We start from the raw sequence: 22288 nt of genomic DNA on the forward strand, positions 1-22288 counted from the left end.
CAGTAACGCAAACATTTAAAGCCGTTATGATTCTCTCATCTAAATGAAATTCTTCGGTTATCGAGCCATCAGCATGACTTCCGTAAAGTGCATATCACTACCACCGTTCTGAACTCCATTAGCACACCATAGGGCGGTGCAGCTTGGCCTGTTTTGACCTAGTCAACCACGACTGGCCCGTTCCTTCTCCGTTAGACAGATAGATAATTTATTGAGATTGCACTGCGACCATTGGTCACAGCACCTCATCCAAGCCGACTTCCTTGATGAACCCTAGTAGTTCTCTTGGCTTGAGGGATTTAATGTGGGAATCTTCTGGCCATGGTGAGCCCATAAACTTAGTCCTGCGTCTTGAGATTGCGTCACATTCCAGGAGATATGGTCCGCCATCCCCGCTGATGGATCACAAAATATGTATGTACATATATGTATATATGTATGAACGTATTTTTATTATATTTTATTCCAAAGTCTAATGATTGAAGTGATAAATTTTAAAGTGATATATGTATATATATACATACTTTTTTATATATTGTGACGAATATTAGCAACACTAAGGGACACTATCATCTCTAAGCCGATGCTAAGCAGTGACTTGTATGCACATCAATAGATCAATCATTATGTCTACACATATGTACGTACACGCAGCGGAGAAGAGACGCACAAACACATGCAGATATCTTATCTGAGATGCTCCCAAAAGTATGCAATTATAATTGTGGAAGTGTCGCTCACAAATACACGCGCATATGAGAAGCTATACACGTGCATCTGTAATTATAGTTATATAGCAGTAACTAAGTAAATTCTGGAAGAGCCTAGAAGTATGCAAACGAGAAATCACAGAGTATAAAAGGCCGCAACAGTAGAGGCACGAGAATCAGTTTGATTTAAGACGCTATCTGGCGAGCAATAGTAGTGTTATTTTGAAAGTAGTCTAATAAAGGCCATTTTGCATTATTGAATAGTGGAGTTATTTATTCAACAGTTTGGTGATTCGAAAGTTAGTAGAAGATTGCAAATAAGAGGATTTGCAGTAAATTCGTTACAATTGGTGTCAGAAGAGGAATTGTTGAATAAATTCCGAATACTTGGAATACAACTTGGAAATGGCAAAGTGGAGTGAATTGAAGATCCAACAGCTGAAGAAGGAGTTAAAGAGCCGTGGATTGAATAAAAGCGGCATTGAAATCGAGCTTCAAGCACGACTACGAGAGGCAATGGAAGCAGAAGGAATTAACGTGGAAGAGTATTCTTTCATCTTGATGGCGACGAGACAACAATAAAAATTGAGGAGAAAAACGAAACACCGCAGACAATGGCGAACACAGACTTGAAGACAATATTAGCTGCAATATCTGCAAAGCGTCGATAGTAACATCCAAGGTGGAAAAACAACTAGAATCGCAGGAAACCCGTATAACATCGCAATTGGAAGAACAGAAAACGTATATGTCATCACAGATGGAATCCCAAGAGACACGAATTACATCAAAGATGGAAACACAACTGAAAGAACAAGAGACACGCATAACAGTACAACTCGAAGCGCAGGAGGTGCGTATATCATCAAAACTCGAAGCGTGTATGGACGAGAAAATAACGCAGTTTGAGGAAAAAATCGAAGCCGAGGTGGATGCTTTGAGAGGTCGTATACAGGAGTTGCAATTAAATCGCCCAGCTGTTTCAGAAAGCAATCCAAAGTAAAAACACCATCTTTTGACGGTTCTGTTCCTTTTCAGGTGTTAAAGCTATAGTTTGAGAAGACCACAGCAGTGAACAACTGGAATGCTGAAGATAAAGTTGCTGCACTGTTCATGGCGTTGAAAGGGCCTGCAGCTGAGATTTTACAAACCATTCCAGAGGGCGAACGGAACTGTTATGAAGCATTGATGGGCGCTCTAGAAAGACGATACGGAACTGAGCATAGGAGACAGATATACCAAATGGAGTTGCTGAACCGCTTCCAGAGGCCTGGTGAAACATTGCAAGAGTTTGCGTCGGATATTGAAAGGCTAGCACATTTAGCGAATGCGCACGCACCCGTGGAATACACTGAAAGGGTAAAGATTCAGAGCTTTATTAATGGCATACGAGACGTCGAAACAAAGCTACATACGCAAATCCAAAGCCAACATTCGCAGAAACGGTATCACATGCTCTGATTCAAGAAACAGTGTCGCTTCTGTGTAAGCCAGTTTTCAAAGCACGCCGTGTGGAAGTAGAAAGGCTAGAGTGGGTAGACGCAATTTTAGAAGCTTTAAAAGGAACGCAATAGAGGAAAAATGGTGAAATCAAATGTTTCAAGTGCGGTAACCCAGGTCACATTGCTCGTCACTGCAGCACCGGTCCTGGTAGTTCCAACTTGGGTGGCCGTAATCGAAAAGCTGGAGAAGATAAGCAAGAGCGAGTCAGATCTAAAGATCGAAAACTTGCCCCAGCTATTGAATGTCCTGTGATATCTGTGTCGCAAATTGGAAGGAAATCAAGCAGTCTTACCGTCAGAGGGAATGTGGATGGAAAGGAGCGTGTACTGACTGTAGATACGGGCGCATCTCATTCCTTGATTCGATCTGATTTAGTCAACAGGAGAGGAAAACCGTTACCTGGAGCAAGGTTGCATACGGTCACAGGCGAGTATAACCAAGTCCAGGGAGGAGTGATATGTGAAGTCTTAATTGGGAAGGCCATGGTTCTACACAAATTCATTGTGGCGGAGATTGTTGATGAAGTCATATTGGGAGTGGACTTCTTAGTTGACCATGACATCAAGATCGATATGCAGAGAAGGGTTATGCTTATTAGAACCAGGATGTACCACTTAACTTTAGTTTGGAGAAAGGGTTCAGCAGTAATCGAGTACTGGTGGAGAAGACTCGACAAAGACCACGAAAGTCAAAGGTAAATGTTGATGGATCGAATGGGCAAAATAAATCAAAACCAAAGGTACCTGCCAGAAAAACACTGGCATTGACATACCGTAATGGACGCACTAAAACGACTGAAAGAATTTTCCAGAAAGAATGCAAGGGCGGTTTCAAGCCAGCGCGCACTACTGTTGTGAAACGTCAAGACGATACTGATGATGCAAAGTCAATCCGTCAAGATCAAGCTCTGCGAAGTAGTTCTTCATTGGCCAAACAACACATTGCGAGGGAAAGATCCAGGATAATGAGTAGCAAGATGAAACGCAGGTGCGATGAGAACAATAATTCGGAAGGTTTCTTGGAGGGAGATTTGGTACTGTTATACAACCCTCACCGACGGAAAGGTGCTCCATCCAAATTTCGGTGCAGTTGGGAAGGCCCGTACAAAGTTGTGAAGAAGATCAGCGATACCATCTACCGCATACAAACCATTGGGAAACACGAAGTAGAAGAGTGGTACATTTGGAGATGCTAGCAGCATTTAGATCGAGAGATTTGTCTAATCGGGATGATCAGACTTATTTGGAGGGCAGTGTGACGAATATTAGCAGCACTGAGGGACACTATCATCTCTAAGCCGATGTTAAGCAGTAACTTGTATGCACATCAATAGATTAATCATTATATCTACACATCTGTACGTACACGCAGCGGAGAAGACACGCACAAACACATGCAGATATCTTATCTGAGATGCTCCCAAAAGTATGCAATTATAATTGTGGATGTGTCGCTCACAAATACACGCGCATAAGAGAAGCTATACAGGTGCATCTGTAGTTATAATTATATAGCAGTAACTAAGTAAATTCTGGAAGAGCCTAGAAGTATGTAAACGAGAAATCACAGAGTATAAAAGGCCGCTACAGGAGAGGCACGATAATCAGTTTGATTTAAGACGCTATCTGGCAAGCAATAGTAGTGTTATTTTGAAAGTAGTCTAATAAAGGCCATTTTGCAGTATTGAATAGTGGAGTTATTTATTCAACAGTTTAATGATTCGAACGTTAGTAGAAGATTGCAAATAAGAGGAATTGCAATAATTTCGTTACTATATCAAATATAATGACTAAAATGATTTTGATAAATTAGTTTTCAAGTAAGTTTTCAGCCCGACTAGGACTAGTATATTAACTAGTAGGATGCTGATGCAAATATCAACGTATTACAATGTTGCATAGACTGAGTAGTATGCCAACTGGTATGTTGATGTTGAGTACACAAACTAGTATGTCAATTGGTATGATATTGGTGTATATAATAACTAGTATGCCATCTGGTATAATGCTGTGGCAAAGACTGACTAGTGTGTTAATTGGTATGACCCTGATGGGTGTGCTGGCTTGTATGGCATCTGGTCACGATGTTGGTGTATATAATGACTTGTGTGTCAATTGGTATGATGCTGATGCAGAGACTGGCAATTTATATTTCGTAGAACATCGCCGTGTTAAAAATACGAGTTGCTAATATGGAAAAATTACAGAACTCATACTAGTTGGGATTTTTGGCAAAGTAGTACACTTCTAGTATACAACCAGTTGGTTTGACTGCAGGGCATCTATAATTTCCTTTAACGATTATTGCCCCTTCTTCTGGCGTTGCATAATCAATTGCTGCCCTCAGAGTTCACCTCTTGCGAACAATTATTTTAATATCATTTTCAGGCGATTATTGCACAGAACGATTTCTTCCTCATATTTATGCAACAATGCTTTAAAAAAGAGACAATTGTTATCGCACTGGAAGCGAAGCTGCATTTATTATATATTTCATAACAAAATTGTTACCAATTCAAAGTTGTTCGATCAATAATTCATGGCTATTGAACATATTCTGTTATCGAGATAATACCAATATATGAATGGGAATTGTTTAAGTTAAGTTAGTATATTTATTCACCCTCGATGTTCTTACAGAACGTTCAAAGCTTTAAATTCATACTCTGTCGGAAAAGGATAACATTTGCAAAATAGTAGTTAAAAATTGACTGCTCTTCTTATCATAACTTTAAAATGCCAATAAATAGTTAGTATAATTAAGATGAGTTTATCTTTGTACTTTCCTTAAGGAAAGTCACTTTCTGATTGCTTCCCGAATGGTGACTTGGTTACAACAGATATGGCGGAAATACGTCTCATCACATTGCTTGGCTGCGAGGAAGATGACGAAACTATATCGCCAAGGACGTAATTATAATAAAGCGCCAGGCAATGAAAAATTCTCCTCCGAGCTAAAGGAGACTGAGGCCCATGGTAGAAACTGAGGCTCATTTGAAGAGTGGCAAGGGTTATTCTTATTTGACATTGTTTTGCCATCAATAGTTTAGGCCAAACAGATGTAAATTTTAATGTAATTTATATTGCCTGGTCGCATGTTCCCGCCGAATTTTCAAAAAAAAAAAAAAAAAAAACAAAAAAAAATTGTAGTAAACCAATTTGTGAATCTGAAATCCTTATACAAACAGAAACATTTTCATCAAAATCACTGTAGTCGTTTAGGAAGAGTTGAGTGACATACATATTGTGACGAATATTAGCATCACTAAGCTATAATAGCATCACTAAGCCGATACTAAGCAGCCACTCGTATGTACGTAAACAAATCAATCATCATGCACATATACATACAAGGCAACGGAGAGATACTCACAAACACATGTAATCATCAGCCGAAGTAGTACTCACATATACACACGCATATGGCTACAAACTACAAATATACATGTATATGGCTGGTAACCAAGGATGAAGTTGGCGAAATTACTAAACCTTAGGAGAAATGGGTGAACGAGGAAACCGAGATTATAAAAGCAGCGCAAGCTGACGAATCCGTAATCAGTTTTGATTTAAGCACGCTATTGGTTGTGAAGTATAAGTGTTATTGTGAAGTACTCTCAAAGTAGTCTAATAAATTCCATTTTGCATTATTGAATATTGGAGTTATTTATTCAACAGCTTAGCAATGCGAACGTTGGCAGAAGGTTTGGAATAAGCGGAATTCCCCAAAATTCGTTACAATATGTACAAATGCACACAAACACACAAATTTGTATATAAACATTTAAAAGTTCATAAGTACGCTTGTACAAAGTTTTTTATAGCTTTGGACTTGTAAATGCCCATAGGGGTTACGTCATTTGTTCCCCTCGCAATATGACAAGGACATCTCTACAAATTTGCATGTTCAAAAAGGAATAAGGATTTACATACAACAACATATTGATTAAAGTGGATACATGCGTCAGATTTTCAGTCGATTCAATATTCATATTGAGTGCTTGAGTGATTTCATTCAATATTTTCCAAACATCATAACAAAAAGGATATTATATTCAACTTTTTATCAACAATTCATTTGAAACCTAAACAGTGCCTTCAGCTGATGAAGAAACAATGAGGCTATTGGTCGGTTGAAAGGCCGATAGGTTATTGAATTTGTCATTCACCTTTATGGAAATTTATATGCAAAAACACATATGGTTGAACTGACTTACAAGCATGAGGTTATTTTCCCCAAATATCTACATACCTTTGTTTAAAATTCACGCAAATATCCAAAACTCTCGTCTGTTTTATAAATGGCTCTGATATATTTTGTTGTTGAGAAATGAGTATTGATATCCAGTACTTCGACCCATTGTTATTTGAGAAAATATAGACAAAGTTCGCTGCCTTGTTAACACCTATTCGGTCTCACCTAATTAATTTTTTAATGGCCTAGAAAATCGAAAATCTATTGTTTGAGTACTATGCAGTTCAAGGACTTAATATTCTTTGGTGAAATTAGCTGCTCGTATGCAGGCATTAATGGCTATTGTCTTCTGTGTAGGCTGATTTTGTTTGACACTGGATAACCTTTTTCATTAAAGGTCAAAACATAATTGAAGTTGAAATACAAAGGTAGTATGGATTTGGAGTGGTCATTTGTCTGGATCAGTCCCATAAGAAAGCTGTATAAAACCAACCCCCTAAGTATGATGCATATGTCGAGAGCGTCTCTTAAAAAACAAAATTAATTTTGTAATATTTTTCTCAAAAATTGTTTTGTTTTTATTATAGCTTCATGACTTGAGAAGCGCTATAGTTCTCATAATGTCCCACTGAGCTCTTTCGTCGTTTTTTCACACAGTCGGGTTTCTTAGATAGATGTGAAACGGAAAGCGTAGTTCAAGAGGCTACAATTCAGTTAGCATATAAAACTAAGTGAGAATCAGCCCAGCACTCAAAGCGATATCGGAAGGAGTTACAACGTTCCTCAGGATGCCATATAACCCAGCTATAGCAAAACAAGTGAGGAAAGCTAAGTTCGGGTGTAACCGAACATTACATACTCAGCTGTCAAATTATAGCTTGCAAAACTTTTAAATTACGTTCTTTTAAAAGTGGGCGGTGGCACTCCCACTGTCCAATATTCTATTAATTTTCTATTCCGCGTCATAAGGTCAATCCACCTACCAAGTTTCATCGCGCTATCCGTCTTTGGTAATGAAATATGGCACTTTTTCGGTTTTTCGAAATTTTGGATATCGAAAAAGTGGGCGTGGTTATAGACCAATTTCGTTCATTTCAAATAGCGATCTGAGATGAGTGCCCGAAGCTTACATACCAAATTTCATTAAGATACCTCAAATTTCACTCAAGTTATCGTGTTTACGGACAGATTGACGGACATGGCTAAATGGAATTTTTTGTTCGCCCAGATCATTTTGATATATACTCTGTACCGTTATGCGAACAAAATTAATATACTCTGTAAGCTCTGCTCAGCTGATTATAAAAAAAGTGTTTGTTTTTAACGGGATAAAAAACAGAATGTTCCGATACTCAATATAACCTTCAAATTTAGGCGATGGTTTTTTATTACGACCTAATATTGAGGCGAAAGCGTATACAGGTAAGGCATTAAATGAAGTGCAGTATCAGAGCAGATGTCTTTTCTTATCATCCATGAAACTAAAGAAAGATGGGGTTTCCACTATATGAAGGCGTATCTTATTGAACACTGGCTCGTAAGAACCACAATCACTTAACAGATAATCCTTGGTAAATCTAATAGTTGTGAGCAAACAAATAGCTATTCACTTCGAGCCAAAAGGATATCGTGGTAGGGTCCACCTAACAGACTACCTGCTCTTAGAGCCACAATAGAAATGGTTGGTTGGTGCATGGGTGACCAAATGACGGACGATACGATATACGTGCACGCCAATGGTTCCAAAGTAGTAGAAGGAGTAGGGCCTGTTTTATGCTGTGCTGATCCGGAAATAAATATATCCTACAAGCTTCCAGATCGCTCACTCTAGCGTTTTTCAGCCGCAAGTAGTTGCCGTAACCAAAGAATTAGAAACACTGGAAGAAAAAAGCTTTAACTGCAGCCGCATCGACTTTTATATTGGCAGCCAAACAGTAATTAAGGCAATATTACGGCATAGGGAGTAAAAAAGTGGATGAACTAGCTAAATACGGCGACTCCCCGAAGCCTGGGCGAGATTGAGAGAAAGTACAAGTTGCAGATGAACGATTAAGCGGGGAAAGCGTGAATCCAAGAGCGTGACTATCAAGTGTCGAAGATTATGTATTGATTTTACAACAACAAAAGAGAGAACTGTAGAAAAGTGTATTCTGACTGAGAACTATCTCCAGACGTCATACGACTTTAAATTTGGCTTGGTCAGTGACAGCAGATGTGGGAAGTGCGGGTTGGAAGAGAAAACGATGGAGCACGTTTTGTGCTCGTGCCCTACGCTTGCAGGCTACCACTCCAGCTATAAGGAGTGATACATCTGTGAAGGGCCTATAAGTTGCAAGTGGCATAAGTCCTAGAAAGATTCTAGTATTCGCGAAGGGGATGGAGTTATTTGATAAAATAAGTCATGGTTTTTGATAGGGGTTTTCAGTTTGATTGTGAAACAAACTTCTGTTATTACGGCGGATTCATTAAGTCTATGTGATATCATCACGGACCAGCCAGTTCAACCAAACCTTACCTAACCGCCCAGCGTTTACATAGCTGATTCAAGTCCTCAAATGGAGACGACTACAGTTGACCAGTGTAACTCCCTATTTCATACAGGTCCTTACGATGGAGTAAAAAATCAGCGTGACAGTGAGCCAAACGATTCTAATCGTAAAGAAGTTCGATGCGATCACAAGAAAGGTGTAATTTCGTGACCCCCTCAAACTCATTACAATGGAACTTAGGGCATTAAAAGCTGATAAGCTATCTGAAGAGATTTCAAATTCTCTAACCGTAGAACTTTCGCTAGGCAGACACTATGCCTCTTCACAGAGTGATTGCGTAGCTTGAACTTAAATAGTGCAGTCCTTTCTACTGACACTAACATTTTGGCTAGGCTTTTTTTGATGTTCCTGTTTTGACGGGAATTTACGCTTTCAACCATTCGTTAGCCGTTGGTTTCTAGTTACACCTCAAGACCTTTTACTGCGTCAATCCCACGTAGAGAGAAAAACAGAACCCCTTGTGGCCCGAAACCACTAAGCTGTATCGGTCCTGTTACACGTAAGGTTTTTAATGAAACGAACAAAAGTCCCCTAAGTCTACCAGGCACTTTCTTGTCGTGCCAAAGGAGACATTTTTAAACGCCCCCTCGATGTTTAGATCCAGAGAAAACTCTTTGTACCTCCTTGTACAGCTCAATTAAGCTCCTCAACGTTTTGATTAGGTATACGCTCATTTTCCTAATTGTTGTGCTAGGACTAAATTTATCACCAATCAATGCAAATAATGAAGTTCTACGTTGAAACGTGAGAGCTTCCGCCACCTTAAAACTTTAAACTTTACCATGTTCAAGTACTTCTGTATATAATTGATTTTAAGGCTAGGTTGTATTGGCCCGTCCGTGAGGACCTCATAATGTAATGTGGTAAATTGATCGTACCAAATTTGAGTGCATATGTCTTAAATTGATCTAAAGGCTAAACAAATAAGAAAACGAGCCTGCGTATGGCGAGTTGTAATCCTCTTGCCGCATCACTCGTCTTGTCAATCTGCAAAAACTTAGATTCCTTTGCGTCGCGACGAAAGCATTTTATTGAGAGATCCACAAGGCCAGGCTGACGACTGACCGTGTGCTTACAAATATATTGAACTTAGAATATGTTGAATACAATTACTAATGTAGTCCTATGGAATGGCGTTAAATTGTCTACAATCCTGCCTCTGCTGACACAATAAAAAATTACATTTGGTAGAGGAATTGAAGTGCGGAGTTGCCAATCAGTGTTAATGGCCATCTTACTTGAATCGTACAACAGATTTAAAGAACAAACGAAGCTACCAACAACACACTTCGGCATAATTTACAAGTCAATGGTTGTTATTGTTATCGATTCTTTAAATTTGCAGAATTGTAATTGAAATCTTACATAGCTTCGTACGGAAATGTGACCAAAAAAGTAAAGCACCTTAGCGAAGGTGAAATCTAAAATCATGGCCAAAGCGTAAAGCACGAGCCAAAGTATTGAGCAGTCGAAGGTTTTGGTTTACTGACATTTGATAGGTTTTAATTTTTTTTTGTTTTAAATTTTAATATTTGTTTGTCCGTTTAATTGGCGCTATTGAAATATGATTCTCAACGTCTTGGCCACGGATGCCTTTTGAGCTTAAGCGACCGTCTTTCCTTGTGGTACTTTTTTCTTGCTTCAGCCACTCCAGTTACATTCTAGATTCGTTACGAGAAGTTCAAGATTTGTATATTTTAAATGCGCAAAAATTCTATAAAAAGCTGTTGCAGCTTGAAGCAAGTCGTTAGTTAGAGTCATCCTCTGCAGTGATGAGAATTGAGTTAAAGAACAAATTTTTTGTTACGTTTAATATTCTGTGCTTAATATTTGCAAATGTTTAAAGTGGTGAGTGTTTGGAAAACTTTGTAATGTTGGTAGCATACTGGCTGTTTTGATCAAACTCGCAGTCTTCTATGCAATATTTCCCTGGTAGAGCGCATCAGGATCAGTTTGAAATCAGTAGTACTGGATACGGCCCTGCACATGATCCGCTTGACATTGTAGGGCAGGCTTCTTCTTCTTCTACGCTGCTTCGCCCGATCCAATGGCTACGAACACAAACATGGATTTCGGGACGTTGGTTTCAAATTACAATTGAAAATAAGCAAGACAAACCTTGTGAATGGTGAGGTTGATTTCGAATAAGCTTAGTGCTGAAATCATTCGAAAATAGCACCTAAATAGTGCTGATCCCTCCTGTCCTCAAATAGCGTCACCGAGCAATTTCTTCTAGTATAACAAATGTTACATAACTGTTTCGAGACAAGCGTGAAACTTTCATGCACAATTCATCAGAAAATATTATTCTTGAAAAATCAGAGCAAAATTTTGCCAGATCCTGGGAAATTTGCCCTCCGGTACTACCAATTTTAAGTATTGAAGTGTGTTACCAGCGAGATACCTGAGGATTTTTTGCGGTTTTGTACTTTGGATGCAATTGCGGCTATATGTTGATGCAGTGCTGGCTCTTATCAGGAGTCGGAACGTCAGCTATAAACGTGAATTGCAACGAAGTGATCCGCTTAATAGTTGGGAGCCAGTGTATGACCCTAATAATGAGATATTTCAACGGACTAGGAGGTGCTTAGTTAGAGTGACTACTCAAACTGTCATCGGAACCCTCTAACAAATCCTAAAACAACTAGAGCTTTTAACAGGATGGACCATGAACGAATTTCTGTTAAAATCGTAGAATTCATGAACGGGGCCAGACTGGATAGAGGCCAGACTTAAAATGTTGCTAAGCGCAATACAATGCCTTTAGCCTCACAACTTCGCGAACTCAATAGTCATCCTCACCTACCCGAGGTGAATCGTGTTAGAAATATGAATGTACTATCATCCCTCAAAACTTTTTTATGGGAGCGTCTTTATAACTTAGGTTAGGTTAGGTGGTAGCTGCCCTAATAAGGGCAGCTCACTTGGACAACATCAAGGTCCGTTGTGATACCACATGCAATAAAATAACGGTAACGTAGATATAGATACTTAGAGAATCGTTGGGAAGCAACGATAAAGCTCCAAATGATACCGATCTCAACTTTGGATAAATCCTCGGTAGTCGCGACCGAAGCTCTTTCGCCTAGCTACGGCAAAAGCTGGACAACCAAGCATAAAGTGATTTGCTGATTCCACCTCATCATCCTCCATACAGCTGCAGCAGGATGGATTTTCCAGTATATTGAGACGTACGGCATGGATACCCATGGGACAGTGCCCTGCAAGAACCCAAATGACCATTGATAGGTGTGCCTTAGTGAACCCAATTATTTCAGCAGACCTCCTGCCATCCATCCATTTTCGGCTAGAAAGATCTTGTTACACTGCAAGACGTGGTGTTCGCCCCACGTCTGCTGAGCTGACTCGAGGTGCAGCTATGGAGGACCAATCCACAGGTGGCCAGCGAAGTCCCGAAATCGCTACACCCATCTGCATCCGGTTCAGTTGTACCGATGCGGGCTAAGAGATCCGCTTGACAGTTACCCGGGATATTACTATGCAATCGCAAGCGAGGTCAGGCACCCCCAGACCACCCTCGATCGAACTGTAGTTGAGCTCAAGGCCTTGATAGCCGCTTGGCTATCAGAGTAGATGTTACATTCCCTAACCGTAGTAGCACTAGATAGTATTTCATCGCAGCAACTTCTGCTGGAATACACTGCAGTGATCCGCTAACTTAAACTTCGGCTTACATTTAGCTCTTGACAAAAGACCACCCACCAACCTTTCCGTCCAACTTCGACCCATCCGTGAACAAGTTACCCGGCCTCATGCCCCAGATAATTCCTCTTCTCCACTCCCCTCTCGGTGGAATGACTGAGATGAAGGTTGTATAGGGAGCAGTTATCGGCATACAATAGTCCGTCCTGTCCAGGATAAAGTCCTAACTGGTAAGAAGGCTAGAGTGTCCGAAGTCAGAAAGCCCATAGCCCATATCACGGAGCCTGATTAACGACCGCGCCGCGGCCGCCTTTCTCTTTTTTTATCACAACAATAAGAAGAAAAAAATTCTGGCCACGTGAAAGTTTAATCTGTTCCAAAAATTCAGTCCAATGTTGCGCTATAGTAACACGCCTTTTCCTGTGTAGTCTGCTGTTTTCTTCGGCTCCGATTCGCGCCGTAAGTTGAACAGTTAGTTTACTAAACCTTTGTGAATGCTGTGCATTCTGAGCACTCCAGTTTTCTGACAGGCTTCGACTTTGTTCAAAACAAGGAAGAGTACTGAGAGCCGGTTTCCTCTCTTGTTGTTGGATACACCACTCATATTCAAGAATGGCTGTCTCCTGATCGAAGAATACGAAACTAAATCGAAGACAGGCATAGTTCCATTGTCCTCGATTTGGGCACTCTACGAGGTCTAAATATGTATTATCTTGTGGCCAAGAGCAAAAAAAGTGCGCGCGGTAAAAGTTTGCCACAGAAAAGCGGCTTAGGAAACATACAACTGACGATTACTCCACTCGGCTCTTATATCGCCTGATCATCTGGTTTATAGCTAGCGTCCGCAGCTGGGGAGATAATAATGCGGCGTGCCCCTGTGTACTGATTTCATGGCGTCATGGGGCACACATTGCCAAGTAATCTGCCTGCGATTTAACATGCAGCAAGATTGGATTGGTTAAGGCTGAAAGTACTGTAATGTAATTAAAACCATCTATGATGTTTATAGATATTGTTGAAAGCTGCGGCAATGTCTAAGAAAACTCCTAGAGCGTTCTTCTTATAATTCACGACTACGTTTATAACCAAGCTGTGCCATGCCGTGGCTATCGACTCGCCTTTGGTGTACGCACTTAATACATACGTACTTAAGTAAGATCAATTACTTAAGCTTAACTAAATTGTCTACCTTCCTTAATATTTACTCATACTACTTTTTTTATCCTTTCATTTCAGTTTATTTTAATCTCATTTTGCATCTCGGCAATCTTCGTTTCCGATACTTTAAGGATTTTACCACCCAACTCAATAACAGGCACTCTGCCTATTTACAAGTCCGCGCTTGTAGCTCAGCCTACACACGTCGTAGTGCACGAACCAATATTGGCAAAAGTTGGCGATGTGATTGAAACGGTACCGACTGCTGTATCTCATCAAAGCTCAACCATTGTCCATGGCAAAGCACAACGTCTAACGCCATTAGTCACGCCTGTTGTGCGCTCGTATAAAGCACCAGCTTTACGCACCTTCTCTGCATTAATACCAGCTCTAACGTTACGACCATTGAGTAATGGAGGACCACCTATTGCATATCTACAAAATACTCAAAATCCAATACAAATGTGTTCGTTTTCTTCTACTGAAGCGATTACGAGTCGCTCTTATGCTTCGGCTTAAAATAGCAAATTTATGCAATATCATCTTGTTCAAATAAATTGATGAACATAAAAACAATATTTTCGAACATAAATAAATACGAAATTTAGCTTTCTTTCTGGTCAAAATTTAGATTTGCTTAAAATAGGTATGTAGATAAATTTATGCTTCTATATTTTTTTAGATATTTGCATAACTTATTAAAATCCAAATATTATACTCAGTTGAGCAGAGCTCACAGATTATATTAACTTTGATTCGATAACGGTTGGTTGTACAGGTATAAAGGAATCGAGATAGATATAGACTTCCATATATCAAAATAATCAGGATCGAAAAAAAAATTTGATAGAGCCATGTCCGTCCGTCCGTCCGTCCGTTAACACGATAACTTGAGTAAATTGTGAGGTATCTTGATGAAATTTGGTATGTAGGTTCCTGAGCACTCATCTCAGATCACTATTTAAAATGAACGATATCGGACTATAACCACGCCCACTTTTTCGATATCGAAAATTTCGAAAAACCGAAAAAGTGCGCTAATTCATTACCAAAGATGGATAAAGCGATTGAACTTATGACGCGGAATAGGAAGTTAGTAAAATTTTGGACAATGGGCGTGGAACCGCCCACTTTTAAAAGAAGGTAATTTAAAAATTTGCAAGCTGTAATTTGGCAGTCGTTGAAGATATCATGATGAAATTTGGCAGTAACGTTACTCCTATTACTATATGTATGCTTAATAAAAATAAGCAAAATCGGAGAACGACGAACGGAAAAAAATTTTTTTTAAAGTAAAATTTTAACAAAAAATTTAATATCTTTACAATATATAAGTAAAATATGTAAACATTCAACTCCAGTAATGATATGGTGCAACAAAATACAAAAATAAAAGAAAATTTCAAAATGGGCGTGGCTCCGCCCTTTTTAGTTTAATTTGTCTAGGATACTTTTAATGCCATAAGTCTAACAAAAATTGACCAATACTTGTGAAATTTGGTAGGGGCTTAGATTCTAGGACGATAACTTATTTCTGTGAAATGGGCGAAATCGGTTGAAGCCACGCCCAGTTTTTATACACAGTCGAACGTCTGCCCTTCCGCTCGGCCGTTAACACGATAACTTGAGCAAAAATCGATATATCTTTACTAAACTCAGTTCACGTACTTATCCGAACTCACTTTGAATTGGTATAAAAAATGGCCGAAATCCGACTATGACCACGAATACTTTTTCGATATCGAAAATTACGAAAAATGAAAAAAATGCCATAATTCTATACCAAATACGAAAAAAGGGATGAAACATGGAAATTGGATTGGTTTATTGACGCAAAATATAACTTTAGAAAAAAACTTTAAAAATATGCGTGACACCTATCATATTAAGTAGAAGGAAATGAAAAAGTTCTGCAGGGCGAAATAAAAAACCCTTGAAATCTTGGCAGGAATACTGTCCGTGGTATTACATATGTATATAAATAAATTAGCAGTATCCAACAGATGATGTTCTGGGTCACCCTGGTCCACATTTTGATCGATATCTGGAAAACGCCTTCACATATACAACTACCACCACTCCATTTTAAAATCCTCATTAATACCTTTAATTTGATACCCATATTGTACAAACAAATTCTAGAGTCAACCCTGATCCACCTTTATGGCGATATCCCTAAATGGCGTCCACCTATAGAACTATGGCCCACTCCCTCATAAAATACTCTTTAATGCCTTTCATTTGATACCCATGTCATACAATCACATTCCAGGGTTACCCTCGGTTCATATTCCTACATGGTTATTTTCCCTTATGTTGTCACCATAGCTCTCAACTGATTATGTAATGTTCGGTTACACTCGAACTTAATCTTCCTTACTTGTTTTTTGCATTAATTTAACAAAAGAATGTATTGATGAGATTGCGTTTTACTTTACTCTAAGTATAGACGCACGTTGTTTTGATAGTACTTGTTCTTGTTGCTGTTGTAGCAATAAAGGCATTTAGACACACACAAAGATTGCTATCTATGTTGATGGTCCTTTGCCGGTTATAGGTCCGGTACGTTGCGGGAACAGGCAGCATTAAGGTACTAGCCCGGTCATTTCGGGGACGATTTAATATGACCACACTAAACCTTCAAAGCCGAAATTAGGGAATCTTCTAATCTATTTCTTGAGAAACTCTCCGTGTTTTGAAACTTGGAACATACCAAAGAACCAAATGACAATGCAACATGCGTAAACATAATGAAGAAATCCGGCACTTAAGAATTCAAACGAATGAAGAAAAGGAGTATGAAAAGGTTTAAAGAGACATATACAAAAAATACTTTGACAGATATTGCCCGGTGAACCCCGTTCTTGAAAACAAATATCCGGAAATTGCAGTTGAAGAAAACAATCTCCCCAGGGAGACGAGCGTCATTCAGGCTCAACTTCGATCTGGTTACTATAATAGATCAAACTCTTACTTATATAGAATCAGCCCGGACATACCCTATGTATATCCCGCTTGTCCCGGATGGATGCAATCTATAGCTTCTACAAACCAATTTTCAACCTTACCTACCTGTGTTGAATCCTGTTTCTTAAGCAAGCGATCCTCTGGCCACTCCAAGTTCCTCATGGAACCTCATGGAATGACTTGGAAAGTTCAATATGGTCATATTAAATCGTTCCCGAAATGGGTGGGCCTGTACCTGAATGGTACTTGTTACCGGGAAGTACCGGTCCTAGCGGCCGGAAGACGGCTGGCAACATCGATAATAATCCCCAAAAACTTCGGGGAGTGTCTATATCGCTAAGACAACAACAACCCGATGAAAATGTTTCAAAGTAGGAAAAACTGCGATAGGTTGGAGAAAATTAAAAATTTCATAGCAAACTGGGTTGTATGGCGACCAAGTTTTAAGAAACGTCACATTATGCTACAATCATAGTTCAGAAGATGCTTATTATTACTAAGCCATCGTTGCGATGTTAGCTGTAAGTAATCTTGCTGAAGATTTCTTTAGTTTACGAAGGAAGCTTGCACTTTTCCTCTTCAAACATATTCATATCGACTTTAATAGTAGTTCTTATCCACGTCTGTTCCTTCCCAGGTCTTTCCCACTGACCACAAGGAAACCCATCTTGTACCCACATTTATTCTGAGTAAGAAGGGATTTGCCTCCCTATAACTCAGAAGAAAGGTAATGCGCGAGCATTCTGCCGGGGTGAGCAGGGACACGTTCCAATGACTGTGGCTGGGCGCACTCAACTACTACTCTGGCTAAATGTCAAAATATAAATATATAGTTTATATCTCTCTTAAGCAGGAAAAAGGGCCAGTCTACCCTCTTGTTCTCAAGAGATGAAAGCGTGAGGATTTCATTCAGGTAAGAGAGCTCCTCACCAAGTCACCCTTGGCATAAGACTGTTCCTCCTACTACCCGAGTGAAATCATCCAGCTATATGCAGTTAGTCTTGTATAAATAGCAAGAGTTCATATTACTAATGACACTTCCATGAAACACAACCATCACCACCTTCCTCGATCGTTGGACATCCTATTCCTGAGTCTATACCATTACCGCCATCATTACTCTCGCGTGAGAGCCAATATCGTTTATATCCCCTCCGAGCGTCGCCGGTACTTAAAATATTCTGTTATTACTCTCCTAGCGTTAGCGTTACTAATAATACTCCGTCATCTCTCTCCGAGCATCATCATTACCAATAGTACTCCATTACTCTGTGGCGAATACTAACGTTGTTAATATCTTCTCCGAGCACCACCATTCTCTCTCTATCTCTACTCTCTCTATCTCTGCGGAGAGGCGTCACCGTCCTTGGTCAGCAGCTACCTCGTCGACATTACCAAAAAGTAGCCGCCCTCCTACTCTGTTTCTATCTTCCACAACTGGACTTAAGTTTGTGAGGATTCTGTATATTTATAATGGGTTGGAAGGTGGGACCTCCACTCTTTAGTCCTTGACCACACTCATCTCATAAAACTCGTATGTATCGTAACAGTGTGGTTGTTGTTGTTGTTGTAGCGATAAAGACACTCCCCGAATGTTTTAAAGAGTGTTCTCGATGTAGATGGTCCTTTGCCGGATATAGATCCAGTAACTTCCGGTAACAAGCACTATTAAGGTATAAGCCCGACCATCTCGACAACGATTTGATATGTCCACATTCACCCTTATTGGCCATCACACACCCCACCCCTATGTCCATTAAGTACTTGAGCCGCACCGCTACATAACCCCTTGAAAATTTGGATGTTTTAGTCGCCTCTTACGACAGCCATACCTGCCGCGGGTATATTCAAAGCCCCCTAACCCGCTGGGGTGTGGTCTTCGTTTTTTCTCCTGAGATCATTCTAGTGACGATCGTACATTTCCTAGTGTTTCCAGAAAGCTCACTGCAATATTCCTTTTCGAAATCATTAAGAGTCCACATTACTTAAAAAAATGTAATTTTTTTCCCTCGCTAGCAATAATGACCAATCTTTAAACAAGACGCAATGCTAAATTTATTCAACATCTTCCAAAATTACTATTTTCGATTTGGTAACCAAACAGGAAATAGTTATGCCAGTGAATCGAAATAAATATGATGCCCCCTCATCTTATCCGGAAATGTGAGGATGTCTACCTACATATTGACATCATGCATACATATGCAATGCATATGTTTATAAAATTTCCATACAAAAAATGTCGTCAATAGCCAAAAACCGAATTAAAAAAGTAATAAATATTTATGTACCGTTAAAAAATTGTTTTTTGTCAATGCATATGGATACATTTTGGTCACGCGGCTAATAAAAACGACAAAAATAAAAGAAATGTACAAAAGCGTAACAAAGATGCTTATTAGTGCGTATCAGGAAAGCGAGTTGAAAGTGCGCCCTTTGATATGGAATAGTAATCTCTTAAGTCCTCTCTTGATGAACAAAAATTACAGTCTACAAGTCATTCTGGTATGATGTCCTGATGTATGGCTCGGAATCACGAATGTAATAAAAGATGGGATGGCGAATTCTATTTCCCCTATTTTGTTTGCCTATTCGATCTTTGATTTCAATGAGTGCTAGATTTATTGACTCAGAGCACGTTTCATCCGTTGAAGTCATTAAGCTATCATATCATTAATTCATCATTAATTCAAATTCTGATTAATAAATACCAAGTCACTTCCGCACGGCGACCCCGTTTAGAAAAACTGGACCTGCACTGCACTGCAGAAACACAACACCACGGCAAAGCAGCCGACCTACTTCGCCGATTCTCCTAAGTTAAGTCTTGAAATGACATATGTTCGCCCCAAATTTACACAGGGATATTTTTGAAGGAAAATATATTTAGTTAAATTGCTTAATTTTTCAACAGTGCCAAGCACTACCCAGAAAGATTGCCCGGCGAATCCAGTTCTTAAAGAAAAATACCCAAAACTCGCAGAAGAGGAGCACACTCTCCATAGGAAAACGCGCGTTACTCTAGCTTAACTTCGATCTGGGTACTGTAACAGGTTAAACTCTTACTTATCCAGAATTAACCCCGACATACAAAATATATGTCCTGCTTGCAATGTGCCTCCTCATGACACCAACCATCTCTTCAATTGTCATGTGGAGCCAATGCCTCTAACACCCCTGCCACTATGGTCCCCTCCAGGTTAAACTGCAAGTTTCCTTGGACTCCCGTTAGAGGATATTGATGACAATTTTTGATCGGTCGCGCCTATTGGATGGGGCGAAGCACTGCTACAACAACAAGAACAACTGCCTGCTCACCGTTTATTCTTGGAGAAAACTAACAAACGGCGTATTATTCTCAAACCTTCTGTTTTTATACTCAGCGCGCTTTGCACACAGAGTATATTAACTTTGATTGGATAACGGTTGGTTGTACAGGTATAAAGGATTCGAGATAGATATAGACTTCCATATATCAAAATCATCAGTGTCGAAAAAAAATTTGATTGAGCCATGTCCGTCCGTCCGTCTGTCCGTCTGTCCGTTAACACGATAACTTGACTAAATTTTGAGGTATCTTGCTGAAATTTGGTTTGTAGGTTTCTGGGCAATCATCTCAGATCGGTATTTAAAATGAATGAAATCGGACTATACCACGCTCACTTTTTCGATATCGAAAATTTCGAAAAACTGAAAAAATGCGATAATTCATTACCAAAGACGGATAAAGCGATGAAACTTGGTAGGTGGCTTGACCTTATTACGCACAATAGAAAATTAGTAAAATTTGGGACAATGGGCGTGTCACCGCCCACTTTTAAAAGAAGGTAATTTAAAAGTGTTGCAAGCTGTAATTTGGCAGTCGTTGAAGATATCATGATGAAATTTTACTCCTATTACTATATGTGCGCTAAATAAAAATTAGCAAAATCTGATGACACACACGCCCACTTTTAAAAACTAAAATTTTTAAAGTCAATTTAAAGTCAAGTCCGTTAACACGATAACTTGAGCAAATTTTGAGGTATATTGATGAAATTTACTAACAAAAAATTTAATATCCTTACAGTATATAAGTAAATTATGACAACATTCAACTCCAGTAATGATATGGTGTAACAAAATACAAGAATAAAAGAAAATTTCAAAATGGGTGTGGCTCCGCCCTTTTCATTTAATTTGTCTAGGATAATTTTATTGCCATAAGTCGAACAAAAATTTACCAATCCTTGTGAAATTTGGTAGAGGCTTAGATCCTAGGACGATAACTGTTTTCTGTGAAAAAGGGCGAAATCGGTTGAAGCCACGCCCAGTTTTTATACACAGTCGTTCGTCTGTCCTTCCGCTCGGCCGTTACCACGATAACTTAAGCAAAACTCGATATATCTTTACTAAACTCAGTTGACGTACTTATCTGAACTCACTTTGTATTGGTGTAAAAAATGGCCGAAATCCGACTATGACCACGCCCACTTTTCGATATCGAAAATTACGAAAAATTAAAAAAATGCCATAATTATATACCAAATACGAAAAAAGGGATGAAACATGGTAATTGTATTGGTCTTTTGACGCAAATATAACTTCACATATACAACTAAGGGCCACTCCCTTTTAAGACCCTCATAAATACCTTTAATTTGATGCCCATATCGTACAAACGCATTACAGAGTCACCCCTGGTCCACCTTTATGGCCATATCTTGAAATGGCGTTCAGCTATAGAACTTTGGCCCAGTCCCTTTTAGAATACTCTTTAATACCTTTCATTTGATACCCATGTCATACAAACACATTCCAGGGTTTCCCTAAGTTCATTTTCCTACATGGTGATTTTCCCTAATTTTGTCTCCAAAGCTCTCAGCTGAGTATGTAATGTTCGGTTACATCCGAACTTCCTTACTTGTTCTGTTTTGGGGAGTATTATCGATGTTGATGATGCTTTGTCGGATATGGACCCGGTACTTTCCGGTAACAAGCACCATCAAAAAAACTAGCCCGACTATATCGGGAACGATTAATTATGAACACACTGAACCTTCTAAGCTATATTTAAATTTACGAGAAAAAGTTGGAGATAAATTTTAGGATCATAATTTTCTCAAAACTTTCCCCAAGGTTTAGGAGGAATTGAAGTGCTGTTGCAGATCAACTCGAGAACTATAAGTTCCTTAAATAGGTCAACGTTTGGAGAACAAATAAAGAAAGATGCTGGATATCCACTCTAGAACAAGAAGGTTGGAGAATATTTAGGGATTGATGTTGGATATAAACTTAAGAACTTTGATTTTCCTCTAGGGCTTGAGAAATATTTTTTTTTAAATTTAATGGGCACCCGTATACAAATTGCCGGCAACAAGCTTCTCTTTTACCGATTGGTTGACAAGAGAGCGAACTTAAGCGTTCTTGCTGAGAGTGAAATGTATGAGGCGAGGTCGAGACAAAAATAGAGAGTTAATGGAGGAAAGATAAGTTAAGAAGAGAAAAATTGACAGAAAAAGTAGTGGGAAAGAAAGGAAACAGAAATGAAAGTTGAGTAGTAGT

General features: G+C 39.2%; 1 protein-coding gene across 1 annotated transcript; it reads left to right on the forward strand.

Moving 5' to 3' along the window:
- Positions 1-10712: 10712 nt before the first annotated feature.
- LOC137233540 (uncharacterized) lies at positions 10713-14386 on the forward strand. Its single transcript, XM_067756630.1, has 2 exons — positions 10713-10804; positions 13856-14386. Exons 1-2 carry the CDS (start codon positions 10793-10795, stop codon positions 14294-14296), a joined length of 453 nt encoding a protein of 150 aa, XP_067612731.1. The 5' UTR covers positions 10713-10792; the 3' UTR covers positions 14297-14386.
- The last annotated feature ends 7902 nt before the right edge of the window (positions 14387-22288 follow it).

The sequence above is a fragment of the Eurosta solidaginis genome, chromosome 5 (genome assembly GCF_040869045.1).
Source record: "Eurosta solidaginis isolate ZX-2024a chromosome 5, ASM4086904v1, whole genome shotgun sequence".
Classification (NCBI taxonomy): domain Eukaryota; kingdom Metazoa; phylum Arthropoda; class Insecta; order Diptera; family Tephritidae; genus Eurosta; species Eurosta solidaginis.